This window comes from Lissotriton helveticus, chromosome 4_1, assembly GCF_964261635.1.
Source record: "Lissotriton helveticus chromosome 4_1, aLisHel1.1, whole genome shotgun sequence".
NCBI classification, from domain to species: domain Eukaryota; kingdom Metazoa; phylum Chordata; class Amphibia; order Caudata; family Salamandridae; genus Lissotriton; species Lissotriton helveticus.
This window is the reverse complement of record NC_136063.1, coordinates 228212244-228232530: the sequence shown is the minus strand read 5'-3', so window position 1 is coordinate 228232530 and position 20287 is coordinate 228212244. Positions and strand designations below refer to the sequence as shown.

At 44.5% G+C, this 20287-nt stretch overlaps 1 protein-coding gene across 3 annotated transcripts in view; it reads left to right on the top strand.

The window, feature by feature from the left end:
• Positions 1 to 20287, top strand: part of KHDRBS3 (KH RNA binding domain containing, signal transduction associated 3) — a 257176-nt gene that overhangs the window by 123412 nt on the left and 113477 nt on the right. For all 3 annotated transcript variants that reach the window (XM_078686713.1, XM_078686712.1, XM_078686711.1), the window contains exon 2: positions 2705 to 2820. In XM_078686713.1, coding sequence (XP_078542839.1) covers positions 2705 to 2820 — 116 coding nt within the window. The remainder of the gene's footprint in view (positions 1 to 2704; positions 2821 to 20287) is intronic.

Below are 20287 nucleotides of genomic sequence, written 5' to 3'. Positions count from 1 at the left end.
TTACACTGGGAAGGAAACAAGCTTCCGGGGACCGGTTTCTGGCATTGCAGCCATACAGCCAGGTTCTGAAACTGGGATGGTGCAATGAGCTAAATAACGGTGTTGGATCTAGCCCTGATCTCTTGACTGGGTGAGAGTATTCTGCTTAATTCAGAGACTCTGTCCATCACCACCCCTTGTTGTAAATATTTTTGTCCACCCTAAGCGTGGAAGGGTTTACTCAGATGTGAGTCCCTTGCTCATTGCACCATCAGGATTCAAGCAAGCTGGGCCGAAGATGGCTGAAATGCCAGAAACCGGTCCCCGGAAGCTTGTTTCCTTCCCAGTGTAAGAATTGGCTTTTGTAGTCTGGTCTGCCCTGTTCTCATGATGCACTGGGCCAGGGACAGACTAATTTGCATACAGCCAGGTTCTGAAACTGGGATGGTGCAATGAGCTAAATAACGGTGTTGGATCTAGCCCTGATCTCTTGACTGGGTGAGAGTATTCTGCTTAATTCAGAGACTCTGTCCATCACCACCCCTTGTTGTAAATATTTTTGTCCACCCTAAGCGTGGAAGGGTTTACTCAGATGTGAGTCCCTTGCTCATTGCACCATCAGGATTCAAGCAAGCTGGGCCGAAGACGGCTGAAATGCCAGAAACCGGTCCCCGGAAGCTTGTTTCCTTCCCAGTGTAAGAATTGGCTTTTGTAGTCTGGTCTGCCCTGTTCCCATGATGCACTGGGCCAGGGACAGACTAATTTGCATACAGTCAGGTTCTGAAACTGGGATGGTGCAATGAGCTAAATAACGGTGTTGGATCTAGCCCTGATCTCTTGACTGGGTGAGAGTATTCTGCTTAATTCAGAGACTCTGTCCATCACCACCCCTTGTTGTAAATATTTTTGTCCACCCTAAGCGTGGAAGGGTTTACTCAGATGTGAGTCCCTTGCTCCTTGCACCATCAGGATTCAAGCAAGCTGGGCCGAAGACGGCTGAAATGCCAGAAACCGGTCCCCGGAAGCTTGTTTCCTTCCCAGTGTAAGAATTGGCTTTTGTAGTCTGGTCTGCCCTGTTCCCATGATGCACTGGGCCAGGGACAGACTAATTTGCATACAGCCAGGTTCTGAAACTGGGATGGTGCAATGAGCTAAATAACGGTGTTGGATCTAGCCCTGATCTCTTGACTGGGTGAGAGTATTCTGCTTAATTCAGAGACTCTGTCCATCACCACCCCTTGCTGTATTTATTTTCATCATGGCTTATGGGTTCCTTGGGATAGGCTAAATAAATGTATACACTGCACCGTTTGTATGGCATGCACACCCTAAAAAAATAAGCATTGGCATAGCCAATAGGTCCCGCCTTTGGGGCCTTGTAAGTGTTTAGCCATGCACTAAGGATATTGTGCTGCATAACTAAATACTTATAAGGTCCCAAAGGCGAGACCTATTGGCTATGCCAATGCTCGTTGTAGTTGATATCACTATAGCAATTGGCACTGAGCAAAAACTGTTTGGGTTTCTATGACCGTAACTAGAGCATAATACAAATACGTTTGATATATTTCTCCAGTCATTGTAAACTAGCATAGGCTTTTGATCATTCAATGTGTAGTATTGTACAGAATCTAAAAGTCACTTAATTCGACAGACACCTCTTTTCTGTCTAGTTGATTTCAGCGATGTGATCCAAGTCCACACTGTGCTCAGCCGTGACCGTAGCCAGTTACTTGGTGTCATCAGATAGCCCAGCAATTCATGATATCTAAGCGTGTTCTTGGATGCCTCGATGTGAAACCAGTGAACGAATCAGCTTGTGTCTGTAACATACATGACTTAGGGAGCTATTTGGAATTCAGCAGATGTGGAACATATGCCAAAAATTACCTATTGTACTGATTTAGAGCGTATACTTGGCTAATCTGCTGCATCGACAGAACTCTAAATACGCCCCTTACAATTCTCCATAGTTCTTATAACTGGTTCAGTGTCCAGTAGACATGGTCCTTTCAAATACATACTGCCCCTCAGGTGTTCACCTCTTTATGGCAGGCATGTGCTGAGAACTATTCTGCCTCTCTTGTTTGAAGTTTTTTCCTTCTTACAACATCACCTCAACTGTTGGTCGGTAAAAACGACGATCGATAAGCGGATCCCAGGTGGACTTGCATTTCTGGTTTTTGATGTTGTAAGTGTATTATTTGTAAAAGGACAAAAACATTTTCGACCCCGGGGTAACTCAGTTGTCTTCCTTGCTTTAGATGAAAGGAGATGCTGTAAAACAGATACATTATTACTGATGACAGCTCACTTATTCCGACATAGCCAGAGATTTCAAACAAGCTTTGGTCTTGGATTTAAATGCCCATTGTTATTAGATCCCATGGGCTCATTCTTTTCACTAAGGGTTCCCAAACTCAGTATTGTACTGTGTTGACCATTCATTAGTCAGGTCAAAGCTATCAAATCTGTGAGTATTTAATATTTATTTTTCAAAATGCCTCATTCTGTAAAGCTTTGTGGAATCTCTCCAAAAGTATTGTTGAAAATTAAGTTCTGTCTGTCTTGTCTAGTTTTGTGCAGTATAGTATTTTTTAATAAATGTAACTCGGGCCTGTCTTTTTTTTAATGTTTTGACTTACAAATCACGTGTGCAATGAGTAAAACTATGTAGCGTTCTATATGAAAACACCTGTATTAATATTGTTTACAATTCTTTCAGAAATTGACAAAATCCAAAAAGGAGAAGAAGATGAAGACGTGTATATTGATGTGGTGGTTAACAAAAACATGAAGCTGGGGCAGAAAGTTTTAATTCCGGTAAAACAGTTTCCCAAGGTATGTCTGGATTGGAAATTTCTAAATTCTAAAACATGAACGAATTTCTTTATTAATGACAGCAATGATAAAGGACCGAGTGATCAGTGTGCTATAATAATTCACATAACAGCATAACATAACATTTCATAACTTAAAATTCCATAACATATCTAGAACACCAAATTCAGTGCATTATTAATTCTAGGTTGAAAATAGGAAAGAACCGACACAATAAAAGTACCATGGAGATCATTTTAGGCTTCTGGGAAGGGCTTTTCTTAACACTCTGCCCCATTTCTGGATTTGGATTTGTGTTAATTATTTCCCATTCCAAATTGTCTAACAAGTATTGCCTTTTCCATGCCTAGCTATCAGGACAAACCCTATTTTTTACATTTATTTAGATAATTAGCAGCTGTAGCATTTCATACATACGGAAATATTTTGTTATTGTGGATTACATACATCGAAAGGTAAAGTTGATTTTAATTTAATATGTGGCTTTAACTGTAGATTTGTCAGTTTATACACTTCGAAAGACTCAGGTATGTAAAACCATGACTCCAAGAAGTGATGTCATTATTTTGGTGCATTCTGTTCTTCAGTACTAATGTAATGTTTGAATTTGAAAAATCTAGGGTTCTTGTTTCAGGATACCCTACCAATTCTTAACTTCACAGGGAACTGGCGTAGCAGCTGTCTAAGACAAGAGATGAACTATGGAAACATGGGGTGGGGGGGCGATTACCTAAAACATGACTACGGGAAGTCCTGCTGCATGAGTACTCGTACCTGTCTTTCGAATCAGCCGGGACACGTCCAACTCCTCATCAGTGAAAAGTTCAAAGACAGCACCACATACCTTTCTATTTGTACGGAATTAATATTTCCCGATTATTCCCATTTTATTCTTATTTTACATGTGTTGGGTCCAGTTCACAGATGCACGTTAAATGTACGGTAAAGAGCACCAAAGAAGAACAATGTTATGTTCTTCTTTTTTTGTTAACATTTTTTTATACCGCACTCGGTCACCAAAACGGTTTCATGGCGCTCATAACAAATGCGGGGGGCAGAAACGTGTATTTACTCGAAGGCTGACTGGAAGAGATAAGTTTTTAACATCGTACGAAAACAATCGTAGGTAGGGCAGTGTCGGAGAGCGGACGGGAAGGAATTCCACGTTTATGGGGCCAAAAAAGAAAAGCAGGAATCGCCGTGTTTTTTCCGTTTAATTTTAGGGGTGACTAGCAGGTTGTGGTAGGAGGAACGGAGATCTCTGGGGGGAACATAGGGCTTAAGATTAGAAGAAATGAAGGCAGGGGCCAGATCAGACAGAGCTTTAAAGATCGTGCAGCCCAGTTTGAAAGTGCAGCGCTTAGCCATCGGGAGCCAATGGAGGCTCCGCAGTAGCGGCGAGACATGCTGGTGCTTAGGTTAATGGTAAACCAGGCGTGCTGCCTGATTTTGCACCAGTTGCAACCTGTGGAGAAGGTATGCAGGAATGCCTGCATACAGAGTGTTGGCGTAGTCAATTCTCGACGTGACAAGGGCCATGATGACAAGGATGAGTGCGTCTCTGGTAAGAAATCTACAGATTTTGCGTATCCTGCGTAGATGGAAGAAGCAGGATGACGTAACCGCACTGATCTGGGGCCTCATAGATAAGTCACTGGAGATGACGACGCCGAGACTCTTCACAGAGTTGACAGGGCAGGGAGGGAGCCCTAGTGAGGGAGGCCAAAAGCTGTCATTCCATGGATTGGCTACTCCACCCACCAGTACAAGCTCAGTCTTGGTGGGGTTCAATTTAAGCTGGCTGTGGTACATCCATTCCGAGATCTCAAGCATGGTAGACTGAAAACTGGTGTGGGAGGAAAAAGAAGTGTCAATGGGAAAAATTAATTGTAGGTCATCCGCGTAATTGAAGATAGTAGCTGCGGATTTGCGGAGGGAAGCAATCAAAGGTTGCATGTACAAACTAAATAATAAAGGGGATAGAGCGGAGCCCTGGGGGACACCGCAGGATAGGGGGGAGTAAGAAGTGGAGAAGGTGGACAGGTGCACTGCCTGAAAACGTCTGTCCAAAAAAGATCTGACCCATTAGAGAGCTATGCCCTGAATTCCGGCGTTTTTGACACGGTCGATCAATATTGCATGATCGACCGTGTCAAAAGCCGCCGATAAGTCCAACAAGACAAGAGCTTGGGAGATGTTATTATCGGCGCCCTTTCTTAGGGTGTCCATAACAGCCACGATGACCGCCTCGGTGGAATGGAAAGGGCGGAAACCGGCTTGCTGGGCCTCCAAGAAGGATGAACTCTCAACGCTCAGGCAGCGGGTGACATAAGTCTCCAAAATTTTCCCCAAATAGGGGAGAAGGGAGATGGGCCTGTAATTGCTCAAGACCGTAGTGTCGGCATTGGTCTTTTTTAGAATTGGTATCACCACTGCCTGTTTGAAGGAATCCGGGACCACCCCCGTCGCCAACGAGTTGTTAAGTAGGGCCAGGGGAGGGTCGGGACAGGCCAAAAAGATTTCCCTAAGGATCTGGGGAGGGCAGCAATCATTGGGGGAGCCAGAGCTCACTTTATGCAGCAGTGAATGAAACTCCGAGAGGGAGATCGGGGGAAAAACGTCCAGGCAGCGAAGATTTCTGGGAGGCAAAGAAAGGGGAAAGGGGGCAAGGGAATATTGTTCTTAATAGTGGTAATTTTATCCATAAAAAAAGCATTAAGTGAGTTGCACAAGGACTGAGAAGGTTGGGATTGAGAGCTAACTCGGTCTGTCAAAGAGAGCTCATTCACGATGGAGAAGATATCCTTTGCCTTAGAGGCAGACTCCGTGATTTTTTGGGAAAAATTAGTTTTTTAGCCAATAAGATGGTTTTTTTGTAGGCTCTCAAATGGTCCACAAATTCAACTGATGGTCATAGTTACGCCTCCAGCGGCGCTACGCCTGGCGTAAGGCCAGTTTATCTGCCTTTAGTTGGTCCGAGAACCATCACTGGGCGTCATGGGGGCCCTTAGTTGTTATGGTTTTCAAAGGGGCGACGGTGTTACAGGCAGAGCAGCCATTGTTCAAGGAGGGATGCCTGGTGAGACACCAGGACAGAGGTCGGAGGGACTGTAGAGGCCAGTATAGAATGAAGTTCCACCAGATTGGCTCTCTTCCAGTTCTGAGCAGTGAGGTTGGTCGAAAGGGAGGGACGATTGGGGATGGTCAGATTAAGGGCAAAGGAAATAAAACAATGATATGACCAAGAGCATGGGGTCACAATAGGGGACGAAATATCCAGATTGGCCGTCCACACTTGATCTAAAATGTGGCCTTTGCAATGAGTGGGAATTGTGATGTGTTGATGACAGTTCAGACCTGATAGGAGGTCAGAGAATTCCTCCGAGAGGTGACTTTCCCGGGGATTAGAGGGCCAGTAGTTGAAATCACCAATAATCATAATCTTAGCATGGTTAATAATAAGTTGAGAGATAAGGTCACCAAACTGTCGAGGGAAGGAAGGCATGAAATCAGGGGGTCTGTACACAAGAACAACAATAAAAGAGGACCTGGGAGACGTGAATTTAATAGTGGGACTTTCTGTTCTGGGGATCGCTGCACAGGCTAAAGTAGTGAAGACATACTGAGAGCGAATGATGGCAGCCACCCCCCCACCAGCTTGCCCCGCTGGTCGATTAGATTGCAGGATATAGTAGCCGGCAGGGATGGCGGCAAGAATATCAGGGACAGAGTCCTCAGTCAGCCAAGTCTCTGACAGGAGAAGGATATCCACAGCTCTATCGTCCAATAGTTGGAAAATTTCCAGCTGGTGTTTCACCAATGACCGTGTGTTGAGATATAGCACGGTCAATGGAGTGACCCCAAGCGGTGACGAATTGAGACAAGAGGATATCGGCACAGGACAGGGGATCGAAATCACAGGGCTGAAGGTGGCTGGAGAAACAAGAATGCCACAATCCAGAGCGATCTTTTCGGTGTGGGCCTTTAAAGGAAATGTGCGACGGAGCAATAAAAGGTCGGCGGAAGAATAGGTGATGAGATGGGCATTATAACAGGCCCCGAGCTGTGATCGGCCGCGGACGCCCTGAATGCCCTTGTGAAATGACACCCTTTTTCAGGGCTTCTAGTGCATATTGAGATGTATTGTGGAGTTATCCTATGAAAACTTCAGATGGATTTTTAGTTTTATTCCTCCATCAGAAGATTATTTAATGTCTTGTGGGCCTGTCTGGCATAGCAGTATTTAAAGCAGTTCTACTCTTGTCATGCTCCTGGCATTCGAATCAGATTTCAGTGAGATCATATTTAAATTGATAATTATGGAATTTTATTAAGTACTTGATTGATGGTAGAGGTCAGAAATTCTAGATGCTGTTTTAATGTAGTTTGAATTCAACGTGGCTTACTGTAAATGAGGCACTCTACCTCCATAAGTGCATTGGAGATGTATATGCAATGGCGCCCTAAAAGCTGGCATAACTGTATTTCAGACCATCTGCTCGGCGAGAATGTAGAAGTACTTTTATTAAATAATGGCATGGCCTAAAATATTGACCCATCTCTCCATTACACCTCTGTAAATGCTGCTGCTACTGCAAGGCTCCCAGACTTGTAAAGCTAAGGTAGCAAATAGAGTTTCAGTTTCACTAAGAATGACAAAAGCTTTAGGAATAATCATTTGTTTGGACTCTGAATTATTTCCGAATCGACCTAGCATCTGTTGCAAATTATATTGTTTTCACTGTGTTATTTAAGGTGCATTTTACGATTAATTCTTTTAATACACGTGTGTAGATATAATTGCTAAAGTCAAATTGCAATGGCAGAAGTCTTTAAGCACTCATTACCTTACATTAAAGCCATCAGCAACACGCTGATAATACTTAGTAGAGGAATAGTGAGTAACATCTTTATAGTTCAACTCCAGTTGGAGCCACAGACAATAAACAAAACAGAAACATGAACACTTGGTGAGCTAAACCAATGCCCCTGATCCTTAAAAACAGAAGGTAAAAACATAAGCAGTACCAGGTAACATTCGATACATACACCACATTGATCATTCACATATTCTGTAATACAACAGCTAGACTACAAGCATCCAACAACAACTGTTCTGTAGAGCCCTCAGAGACACTATGAGCATCTTAAATATCAAAGACCAAACCCAAACCTATTTGAAAATGTCTCATCCTAACCCTGAAGAACGTAGCTTCGAAGTAATTCGGGTGTCTACCTGACAAACGTGACCACCTGGGAACAAATCCAACTTGATTGTCCAAATAAACTGAAAGAACACAGCTCCTTACAGCTTTGAATCCAACCTTTAAACCCAAGCTTTAAACTGAAGCTTGACTCAAACGGGCTAGCTAATTATTGCTCTATCAGTTGTCTGATCTTCTTGGGCAAAGTCCTTGAAAAGCAGCAGCCTTCAACTACAACCCTACATAGAGCAACCAATCTCCTCCAGATGTGCTAATCTGCCTTCTGCTGGCACTACAGGTCTGAATCTGCTACACTCCATGCCTGGGTGGCATCCTAGAAAACATAGACAAAGTGGTCCCAGCCTTCTTGACTTCCTAGATATCAGTGGCATTTGATATTGTTGATCATAAAATCCAACTAAACGCTGCCTTGCATTGCATTAGCATTTCCAGGACAGGCCTCATGTTTTTTACCTCTTCTAACTCAAACTGTCCACAATATTTGAAACTTGAACCCTCCAATAAACTGCTATCCCAGTTTCATAAATCTGTTCCCTACGTCTAGATTATAGCCCTTATTGCCTTCAACCTTTACACAGAGCCATGAACCTTCGCCTGCCTTGGAGGCAGCGCATTAGGGAAAGGCCGGCAACTGAAGCAGCTGGACCAGTTGTCACTGTGAAGCTGGCACCAGGCCTGCATTTGAAGGGAAGACCAAAATCCTCCTGCACGTGCGTTCAGGGAGTGACTACAACCACCTGCAGAGAGATGTTTGATGCCCATCCGACCTCCACTCCCCTCCTTGCAGGTATCACCCTGTGGGAGTGCAGTGACAATTTCTTTGACATCAGGCACAGAGACAAAACATTTCTCTCATTAGCATGGGGCCACTAAATCTTGCAAATAAGGGAGGATAAAGTGCCAGTGCGATCTGAATGACTGAAAGGGCAATGCAGAAAGCATGTGCACATTCTACTTGCGTCCTTGTGGCACTAAAAATCGATTAAAATATAACTTCAAATGTATGCTTTTATTTATTTCACTTCCTAAACTCTCACTAATCGCAGTCCTTCATTCCCATCTGCTGTTTAGCCACTTATTCTATTACTGCACCTCCTTTTTCAAATTTTCTGTATCGGTTGTTTACTTTAAATAAAAGAAAATTATTGGTTTACATAATTTCCACTGTACATCTGAATATTTTGTAAAAGGCCCTATCATTCTACATTCCTGTATACCTTTCTAAAACCCCATTCTCAACTGTTTGGCTCATGGCAGCTTACAACTATCATCTCCTCACCTTCTCTTCTGTCTCTTTCCCCTGTTCTAATACATTTACTAAACAACCACATTCCATCTTCCTCGGTTCATGTAATCTCATATCGGTAGTGGCATTGTATATCCCTCATATGCTATGTCCCTTTTATATAAATATCTGAATGCAATAAGGAAAGAAATAGATGATTATTAACAGTCGTATCATCAATCAGGTTTTGCAGAAGATTCAGAGGCTGACCCAGGAGAACAAAGTAATCTGCATAAACCATAGAATGTAGTGGAAGATCTCAGAAGGTTGGCATAAACATCCAACCTATCAGTGAGAAACCGGGTTGTTTGACTGGGTTGAGAGCCTTGGTCAAGCATCAACCACAACCTCTGCCAGGCTAAGGCACAAGAAAAACCCCAATTCACCTGTGCTCAACCCCCTTTTAGCCTACCACAAGGCAGTCAGGCTTAATTTAGAGGCAATGTGTAAAGTATTTATGCAGCACTCAAACAGTAATTGATTGAAAATACAACAAAATAAAAAGAGTACATTTTAATAGATAAAATGATACTACAACAACAACCATGCAATCAGTAGAACCTTGCATGTGGTATCCCAAAAGAAGCACTTCACTGGTTACACAGAACAGGTTTCACAGTTCAAGTTTATTCAATATAGAAGATCTCATCCATCACAGACAGCAGCTGAAGGTCAACTGTCACATATCCTACAATCTCCTTCAGCCCCCTTATATATATATATATTTTTTTTTTTTAGAGGTTTATATACCGCAAACTAGACCTGAAGATATCAGGTATCAGAGCACTTTACATGAGCACCAGTTACATTACAGATGGGTACATGGTACATTCATTTTTGTTAGGCACGGGGATATTAAGTGGTTTGCCCAGAATCACAGGATGTTGAGCGTAGTTGCTGAGCCTCGAACTCGGTTCCCAAGCTTCGAGGTCGACCGCTCTGGCTATAGGCTATATCCAATGACATAAACAATGTTCCTTTTAGGGAGATTCAGTGACACCCATGGTGTTCTGTCAAGGCAGACCTAGTAAGTTTTTTCTGACATAGTGTGCGTGTTACTGAGAATGAAAAGCATTTTTGCCAATGTGTAAATAGTGTGTGTGTCACTGAAAATTACAAGCATATAAGTCAATTTGCACAAGGCAAGTAGATGTACTAATGGCGAAAGTAGTTCCTGAAAAAGTGCGCATGTCACAGAGAATGACAAGTACATTAGCCAATCGCCCAGGTAGTTCGAATCAAGAGACCATGCCCATCATGAAACACAGCAACTGGAAGAGGAACGGAGTGCTGCAACAGGTAGTGGCTTAAAGTCACCCGGAAAAGAGACGCGCAATGAGAGGCAGGCAACATCCAGCAACAAAATGCAGAAGGAAAGCTGTAACAGAATGCGGTTTGAGAAAGAGGCGAGTCTCACTACAACGTTAGAGTCAGGTATTGCACAGAGCTGGTGTGACGCTATCGATTAGTGTGAGCGCACCACACAGGTTCAATGCTTGAGCCAGGAATGATACGATTCAGCACAAGAACACTCCATAGGCTTCACAACTCTAAATGCTGAAGAAAATGCTCAGCAGTGACCTGATGTAATGCTATAGACTAGCACGAGCTCACCGCACAGGGTCCATGCTTGCGCCAGGATGATACGGTTCAGCACGACCCCACTCCACAGGTTCCACGCTAGAGCCAGAGCATGACACACAACTAACAGTTCACAATTTTTCAACCATGCCATTCCACATTAGAAAATAACAGTTTCCCAACATGTGCAAATCGGCCTCTCTTCATCAGTTACGTCTCACCAAAAAGAAGGCTGGATCCAAGATCACCAACAGACCACGCTCTGCTTCAGGTGTTGAGATCTTCTCGTACATATGCACCTGCCGACTACCCCAGTGTGGTAGCCCAAAAGATGCACTCCACTGGATACACAGTATAGGTTTCACGGTTCAAGTTTATTCCATACAGAAGATCTCATCCATCACAGACAGCAGCTGAAGGCCAACTGTCACGACTCCTACAATCTACAATCCTACAATCATGCCCCCTGATTACATGGCTTATGACATACATAGTATTCCAATGACATATACAGTGTTCCTTTGAGGGATATTTAGTGACCTCCATGGTGTTCTGTGAAGGCTGACCTAGTGGTTCACATATGTTACATGAAGCCAGGCGCATGCCACACAGCAGTTTCAAAGTCTTAGGTAAAAATAACACCAAAAAACGCGCAGTGCCAAATGTGTTTTTCTGGTTGTGCAGACTGAAACAAAGTCATAAGTTCAAGCCAACCACAATAGACCCCATGCCTGTTACAGAACCGAGATTGACTTGCTGAGTAATGTACTTGGTTGTAGTTAGACAGAGATGCGAGGTCCAGCATTGTGTGGCATCAAGTTGTGTAGGTTCCGATTGGACCGTTGGTTGGTAGCTGCGAGATGCTGCATTGAGTTGCGTCGTGCTGCATAGGTTCAGATGAGGCCACTGATCAGGAACCGTTGTTTCAGATGAGGCTGACGATCAGGAACTGGAAGGTCATTCATTGAGCTGTGTTGTGCTGCTCTTGTCGATGAGACAGATGAACAGGAGATGTGAGGTGCTGCAATGCGAGGTCCTTAGTGAATATGTATCATGCTGTGTTGGTTCCCACAGGGCAGGAGTACACTCTAATGTCAACTAAGGGTCCAGGACATGGGAGCACCTCTTGGGGACTAGTAGCAGGTCAGGTCTCTGGAGCTTGCTATGTTCCTGCAGCTCAAAACAGGAGGCCAGTCAGCCAGCCGTTGGAGTCACTCTGGTGGTTCTTAGTTCAAGGAGCAGGTTCAGCCTTTGCTTCCTCATAGGATTGATTAAGCCACAAATATTAACTGTAGCTATTAGCAGATTACTCATCTACAATATCTGTAAATGTAGACATTGTGTGCATGCAGGAGACCCATATTGAAGGGGGGCAGATGGCACATATTGGAGTTTTTGGGCTATAAGATTATTTGTAGTACCCCACAAGGGACTCACACACGCAGGGTGGCAATTCTTACACAGAAAGGCAGGAATTGGTTCTTTAAAGCCATGGCAGATAAGTATGGTAGATTGGCCATTACAGAATGGTGTCATACAAAAGGTTCTTTTACACTGTGCTCCGTATATGGGCCTGTGGCAGATGACCCTACATTGATTGACTGGCACAACATTGAATTGGCTGGGTGGCCGCTTCCATTGGTGATTTGCGGAGACTTTATTATAAACGTTAAGGGGGCAGGTTTAAAGGCAAACATCAAAGTTTACCAGGGACGTAAACCCAGTGTATTGCGGCCTGTGACTCAGTTGGGAATGACCCATGGGTTATATGACGTATGGGCGAAACAGTTTCAGTGGACCCCTATTATACTTTTTATTTGGCACCCCATTGGGTACATTCTCGGCTAGACATTTTTTGATTTCCAGTCGATTATTACGAACTTGTCGGATATATAAATACCTGTTGGAATAAAAATGTTTTAGCTGTGTTCTTTATGCATTGTACATCTTAAGTTAGCATTCGCTGCACCCTTTTATGTTTAGCCGCCATTTTGAGCCATGTTTGAAAATAACTTATTTTTCTCTGCCCCAGATGAAAGCAGCTGCAATAGTTTTGTTTCTCCAAGGTTGAGCTTTGCTGTACTAATGAATACACTGTTCTTATTAGCACATACCTTTCCCACTAGATAGACCTGCTCCCACCCTTAGAACGGTGGGCACAGGCAGAGTGACCTTGGTATCGAGATAGTGTGTGCCCGGTCTCAGGATCGAAATTCAACATTCTGTACCTCCTTTGTTCAACTGCTACCAACTGGAAATTTCCAGTCAGGGCGTGTCTTTATTGGTTCTGAATTGTACATAATGTATCATCATGCCTGCTGAAGTCAGTCCCTCTGCAGTAATCCCAGGAGACTGGTCACACCGGACTCCGCTTCAGTGTATCTGAATAAATATACTTGGTTTGTATTCTAAACTGTCTGACCGATTGTTCATTTGTATGGAAGGCTGAGAGGTGGTCGTGAGTGACCTGGGTGGCCCTAATTGGATCACTTCTTCAGGGATTATATCTGAGCACAACCCTTTAGTCTTAGACTTGGATATACACTCCCCACCACGTCCTACTGGGGGTTAGTCTTTTGAGAGGGCCCTGCTGCTGGATAAGGACTATGTTAACCACATGAGAAATTAGATTCCAAACTTTATGGCCAAAAACTTTGGGAGTGCCTCTATGGGTATAATTTAGAATGCTTTTAAAATCAAGTTTGGGGGGAAACTTCAAAATTTAGCTGGTCCTAACAGAAAAGGGAGAAGCAGCATTTGCAAGAACTTTATCTAACTTTATCGGTAGCTGAGGTAAGGTTGGTAGAAGCAGTGTCAAAGGCACTAGAAAATGAAGAGGCCCAGCTGAATATGGTATTGTCAGTAGATATATTGGTAAAAAAAAGCAGTGGATAGAACACAGTCTGGAAAAATAAAGCTGATAAATATAACGAAAGAGTGTGGCACTTATTAGCAATTCGCACTAGACAGCAAACTGCTCACAGCGAGATTAGGGAGATCTATGACCCCGGTTCTGGAATCACCTCTGATCTGGACGGAATATGGGCAGCCTTTCAAATCTTCTTTCAGCGGATATATGCGGAGGAGGAGGAGGTGGAAGCTGGAGATGTATAGGGGTATTTGGATCAAGGTACTTGGAAAGTTGTAAGTGAAGAGGAGTGCAAGTGTCTAGAGCAACCTATTTCAATAGAGGAAGTCACATCTGCCATATCTAATCTAACATCTAGAAAAGCAGTGGCAACTGATTTTATTCCGGTAGAATTCTATAAGACCTTTGCGACAAGTCTTAAAATGTATATCCTAGAGGTATTCTTGCAAATTCAAAGAGGGGCCGTCCCACCAGATTCATGGGTCTCTGCAAAGATTGTTGTTTTCCCCAAAAGGGGAAAATAAGTGCTGGAACTAGGGTCTTATCAACCAAATACTTTAATCAATTGCGATACCAAAATGTATGCCAAGATTTTAGCCATACAATTGTCTAGCGTAATAAAGAAAATTGGGTCCCCAGTACAACACAGATTTATTCCAGGAATGGGTACAGCGGATCATATCCGGCGGATCATCATGTTTGTTGATGTGGCCAAGATATCAGTAAACCTTATCTGTGGGTGGTAATGGACAAAAAGGGTCTGGGGCCCAGGTCCATTAAATCTATTAAAACATTATATGCTAACCCAGCTGCTAAGTTTTCATTAATGGAGTGAGAATCTGGGATGGTGGTGATTCAATTAGGGCACAAGACAAGGATGTCCCTGCTTTCCACTTTTATTTGCCCTTTATATAGATCCCCTAATTAGGAGAATTGAGGGTAATTCAGCAATCTCACCAATGTATATGAAGGGCTGGCAAACTAAAATCTTGGCATATGCTGATGGCCTTGCAATTGTTACCCCGGACCCTGCTGAGGCAGTAAGGGAAATTTAATTGGAGGCAGCTCAACTTAGTTGATTTTCTGGGTACTGACTTAGGGCCCTATTGCGATGTCGGGCTGGGTTTCCTCTGCCCAACATCATCAAGGTCATGGGACCAAACGGCAGCCAGTTGACAGTCCCGACCTACTAATTAGGATGCGGCCGAACACTGTTTGGTCACATTCCTATACTTTAGAATAAGAGCATGCATTCTGACCGGAATGCATGCTCCTGTTGTAAAAATGCGAGGTGCAGTTTATCCCTGCACCCCGTGGCAGACACCTAGGTGCGCACCACAAGGCTCAGGGATTGACCGGGGCCACCATATGTGCCCTCTTGGCCTCCAACCAGAGGCCTTGCGCCAAAGAGGGCCCTCCTGGGGGCCCCCAAAGTCAAGAGCCAACACCCTTTCTGTGCCGGAAGGGTGGCACAGAAAGGCTGCCTCCCCCGACATCTTAATCTCTCAGGCGGAAAGAGCTGTACTTCGGATTACTGAAAGCATTCCAACTGGCCTTTAGTAATTACCATTTTATGTTTGTGCAGTGGGCGGGGTTGGGGTGTTTGGGTGGGGGTGGTTGTTATTGGGGCTGCTTTGCTCTCCGAGCAGGGCAGGGGAGGAGTGGTGTGCCCACTCCTGAGTGCACAAACACTGTTTGGTCGACCCTCTCGAGCCACCCAAATCACTCATGCGCCCTTTGCCATTCTCCATGCAGGCTGCAATGCAGCCTGCATGGAGAACATGCCCACCCCATAAGCGCCTGGCTGGGCGCCGTCCTGACCAATCACAACACTGCATACAACGTTGTGATTGGCTTAGGGGAGGGAGCCAGGCTGCCTGCTTCCTGTTCCTATCGGAGGCAGGAGAGCAGGAGCCGAGAAGATGTGGGACCCAGGCTCAAGGGCGACTTCCCCCGTGACCCACCCTTCCCGCATGACCCCCCTGCACCCGCACGCACGGCCCCCCCTGCACCCATCCATGAGCCATGCCAGTATTTAACCCTTCCGAGAGAATGGGGGATTGGCAGTCCCTAATATCTGATTATACTACTGGGCATCTACACTGCAACAGATGGTTGTCTTCTTTTATAACAAGGGCGAGGGGCCAGCTTTAGATAACGATCCTTCCATGTGTTATGAGTAATTGATAGGGGAGAAAGCCAGGGATGCCTTATGCGGCAAGTAGATTTTGGGAATTTCCAGAGAGTGCGGCTCAAAACGCTTGTGTGCACATCGAATATTGTCTGTTTTTTGGAAGAAAATGCATATAGCCGTTTTTATATACAAACTTTCAAGAAAACCCCCTTTTACCAGATATCCTTTGGGATGCTTATGTCAGACAATGGAAAGAGCGGGGACTGTTCATTCTGGGGGATTTTGTTGACGATTAAGGTATAACCATATTTGAAGCTGTTAAAAATAACTTTTATTTTGGGCATAATGAATTTTTCAAATATGTGCCGATAAGCGATTTTTTATAAAAGAAAAGGAGGAGGGCTGGGCTGGTTCTGTAGGGTGGATATATTAGATGCAATAATTGAGAAAAGGCCGTCAATTGGGGTTTTATATAAGATGATGAACAGTAGGATGGTGGATGATATGGATAAGCATATATCAGACGCTGGCAGGAGACATTGTGGACAGGGCCGGAAAGGCTACTGGGCGTTTTGGAATGCTGCAGAGTTGGGGGCTGATTTCATTGATGGGGATCTGAATGTGCTGAACGAAATTTGTTTGGCATAAATTATTTTGAATCACAAGCAGGTCTCCATCAATGAAATCAGCCCCCACCACAGTGACATAAGCCCCAGCTCGGCAGCATTCCAAAACGCCTGGTAGTCAGTCCGGCCCTGATTGTAGATGGTCGATGGAGAAAGCCAGCCTAAGGCCTCAGTTGTCTCAATGACTTGCTTCTCACACAGTCTGCAGAGTTCTGCCTCCCATGCATTCCTCATTTTGATCTTGTTCATTTCAATGTTCATAGTTCAGTAGAATTGAACCTGTTTTGCACCTTGGTTTCTTGATTTTTCATTCTAGAATAGACAGCAGCAGAAATTCAAATAGGTGTTCACTTGCAAGTGAACTTTAAAAGTGACCATGAGAAATACCTGGGAGATACTTTTTTATCCTGTTGAACTGAAATAATCTCTTCGCCGTTTAGGTGTAATTTAGAGAAACACCTGCATGATGAACATGCAGTAGGTGTAAGGAATCAGTGTTAATATGTATGCACCCAATTTTCCAGTTTCAAATCTGCTGCGTGGCTGGTGCTGATGAGACATTTATTTTATTTATTTATTTATTTCTGGCATTTATAGAGCGCGTACAATTACACTTGGGCGTCTCGGCGCTAGAAAGTGCATTGAGGTCTCACCTTGATCAGGAAGTACGGAAATGGATCACTGACTGAATAACCATGTTTTCAGTTTTTTTCTGAACTGAAGAAGTGTGGGACTTGCTTTTATATGGTTAGGTAAAGTGTTCCAAAGTCTAGGGGCTGCAATTGAAAAGCGACGATCGCCCCAGGAAACTGTTCGGCTTCGTTGAACCACTAATTGGTTAAGAGAGGTAGATCTGAGAGTTCTATATGGATTGTAAGGGATCAGTTGATGTTTGAGGTGACGGGGTCCTTGATCCTGTAGGGATTTATATACTGTACACAAAGATTTAAATTTTACCCGGTTGTGAATGGGCAGCCAGTGGTAGCTTTTTAGCGTGTCTGAAATAGGTGCAAACTTGGTTTTTTTTGACAGAACGCGAGCGGCAGCATTCTGCACGGTCTGTAGTTTTTTGGTAACTCTGCTCTGAGCATTGAGCAGCAGACCGTTGCAGTAATCTAGCGAGGTAAGCACTAAGGAGGTGACTAAAGTTTTTGCTGCGGAATCTGGTAGATAGGGTATAATTTTTCTTACCATCCTAAGCTTGAAATGGGCGTTAGCTGCCACCTTGTTTGCATGGGCCATAAAGTTAAGCTGGTCATCGAAAGTAACCCCTAAGTTTCTGACTTTGACCGTGGGACTGGGAGGTGTGCCCAAGGCCGATGGCCACCAGGTAGCCGACCACGCTGGGGAGAGATTACCAAAGATGACCACCTCCGTTTTATTAGAGTTGAGCTTTAGGCAATTCTTTGCCATCCACTCGCCAATGGCAATCATACCACTTTGGAATCTTTCTGCCACCCTTTGTCCGTCGCCCTTTATCGCCAGCACCAACTGAGTGTCGTCAGCGTATGAGGTTAGGCCCATCCCGTGCGCTTTGATGACACTAGCAAGGTCCGACACATATATATTGAATAGTGTCGGACTTAGGGATGAGCCTTGAGGAACCCCACACGGCAGCGACAGGTCAGCCGACTGGAAAGGGCCCACTGTGACCGCCTGAGTTCTGTTGGCCAGGAAAGAAGCCAACAGGTCCCTGGCCGTGGACGTGATGCCCATCTTCTCGACACGGTCGACCAAGATCTTGTGGTCAACCGTGTCGAAAGCAGCTGACAGGTCAAGGAGAATTAGCAAAGCAGTTCCTCCTTGATCACGGATGATTCTTATGTCGTCAGCTGCTTTGATGAGAGCGGTTTCCGTTCCATGATGTTTGCGGAAACCGAACTGCGTATTATCTAGCAGGTTGTTGTTTTCTAAGTAGGCTGATAGCTGCTGGTTCATAGCCTTTTCTATGACCTTAGCTAGAAACGGGAGGTTTGCTATAGGGCGATAATTTTTTAGTTCTCCTTTGCCTAGACCAGGCTTTTTAAGCAGAGGCTTGATCAGGGTGTATTTAAGTGAGTCGGGATAAGATCCGGACGCCAGGATTGTATTGCAGACCATGGTGATGATTGGGATTACTGTATCCGATACCTTGGCAAGTACGGAGGATGGGCAGGGATCCATGGCGGATCCAGCTTTGATCGTTGTTACTATGCCCTTGATTTGGTCAGTGGTGAGGGGACTAAAGCAGGTCATGGTGGTTCTGGGAGTGATCATGATGGTAGTAGTACTACTGCTAACCTGGTCGGAATTAAATATTTGATAAATGTTGTTAACTTTTGCAAAAAAGAATTCCGATAGAGCATCACATAGAGTTTGCGATGGAGGTGGATTAAGATCCGGGGCATTGCCAGCAAGGGTTTTGGCAATGTGATATAGCTGTTTGCTGGAGTTTTTGGCAGTTTCTATGTGGCGTGTGAAAAAATCCTTCTTTGCTGCAATTAACATTGTTTTATAGGTAGCAAGAGCTTTCTTATATTTCTCCCTACTTTCACTGTCGTAAGTTCTTCGCCAGTGTCTTTCCCTATTCCTGGTTAATTGTTTTTGAGTTTTAAGTTCTACCGTATACCACTGAGCTTTGGGCATATTTCTATTTTTGGATATTGATTTGGTGGGTGCCAACTGAGTTGTAGCTTCACCTAACCATTTTTGGAATTGGTTGGTTGCGGTGATGGGGTCAGTGGATAGCTCCGGAATTGTGGAGTTGAGAAGAAACGTTAAGTCGTTGGAATTAATATCGTTCCATGCTGTGAAAGTGCCTTTTTTCGCAGGGGCGGCCTTTTTTCTCTGAGGACCTTTGATGGCAAGTCTACTAAAGATGACTGAATGGTCAGTCCAGGTCATAGGGAGAACTGAGGTGATAGACAGTCCTTCCACATTACTGAAGATACCGTCCAGCGTATGGCCTGCCAGATGGGTAGGGGTTTTAACCAGTTGTCTGAGGCTCATTACGTCTAGGTCAGATACGAGGGCTGCAGTATCCCTATCACTAGGAAGCTCTAAATGGAAATTAAAATCTCTCATTATCGTGGTGGAGTCTTCCAATGCTATAGACTCGGTAATATTACTGAGATTGGTGAGAAACGCAGATCTTGACCCCGGGGGTCTGTAAATCAGTGTTCCCTTGAAATTGTAGGTGGGGGTTAATTTTATATCAAACAGCATGGCTTCGCAAGAGTTGATAGGTATTGGCGAGCAACGAATTTTGAAATGTTCTATTATAGCTATCCCTCCTCCCTTTCCTGTGGACCTGTCCTGTCGGTAGGCATTGTAGCCTGGGGGGACTGCCGTGACATAGTCAGGGGCGGATGCCTCATCGGACCATGTCTCTGTAATATAGAGTATATCTAAATAATTGTCACTGATGAGGTCAGCTATATCTTGGCAGTGTTTGCCCAGGGAATGCGCATTGATAAGTGCCATGGAGACATACGTTTCAGCCTCAGTAGTGCAGGATCTAATATCCCTTGCTGGATTACTGAACACTAACGGAGTATTACAGTGTTCACATTGTATATGTAGTGGCGTCTGCATGAGGGAGACATTAAGTTTAGTGCAAAGCGGGCCATTGGGTGGACGGATCTCCAGGAGTGCATTACGGGCATAAGAGAGGTGGGGGGCAGGGATTATGGCCCTGGGCCCGGTCCCGGCGCGGACGGGCGCAGACGGGCTTGCCTTTGGCTTGCCTTTGGCGCGCCCGCTGCGCCC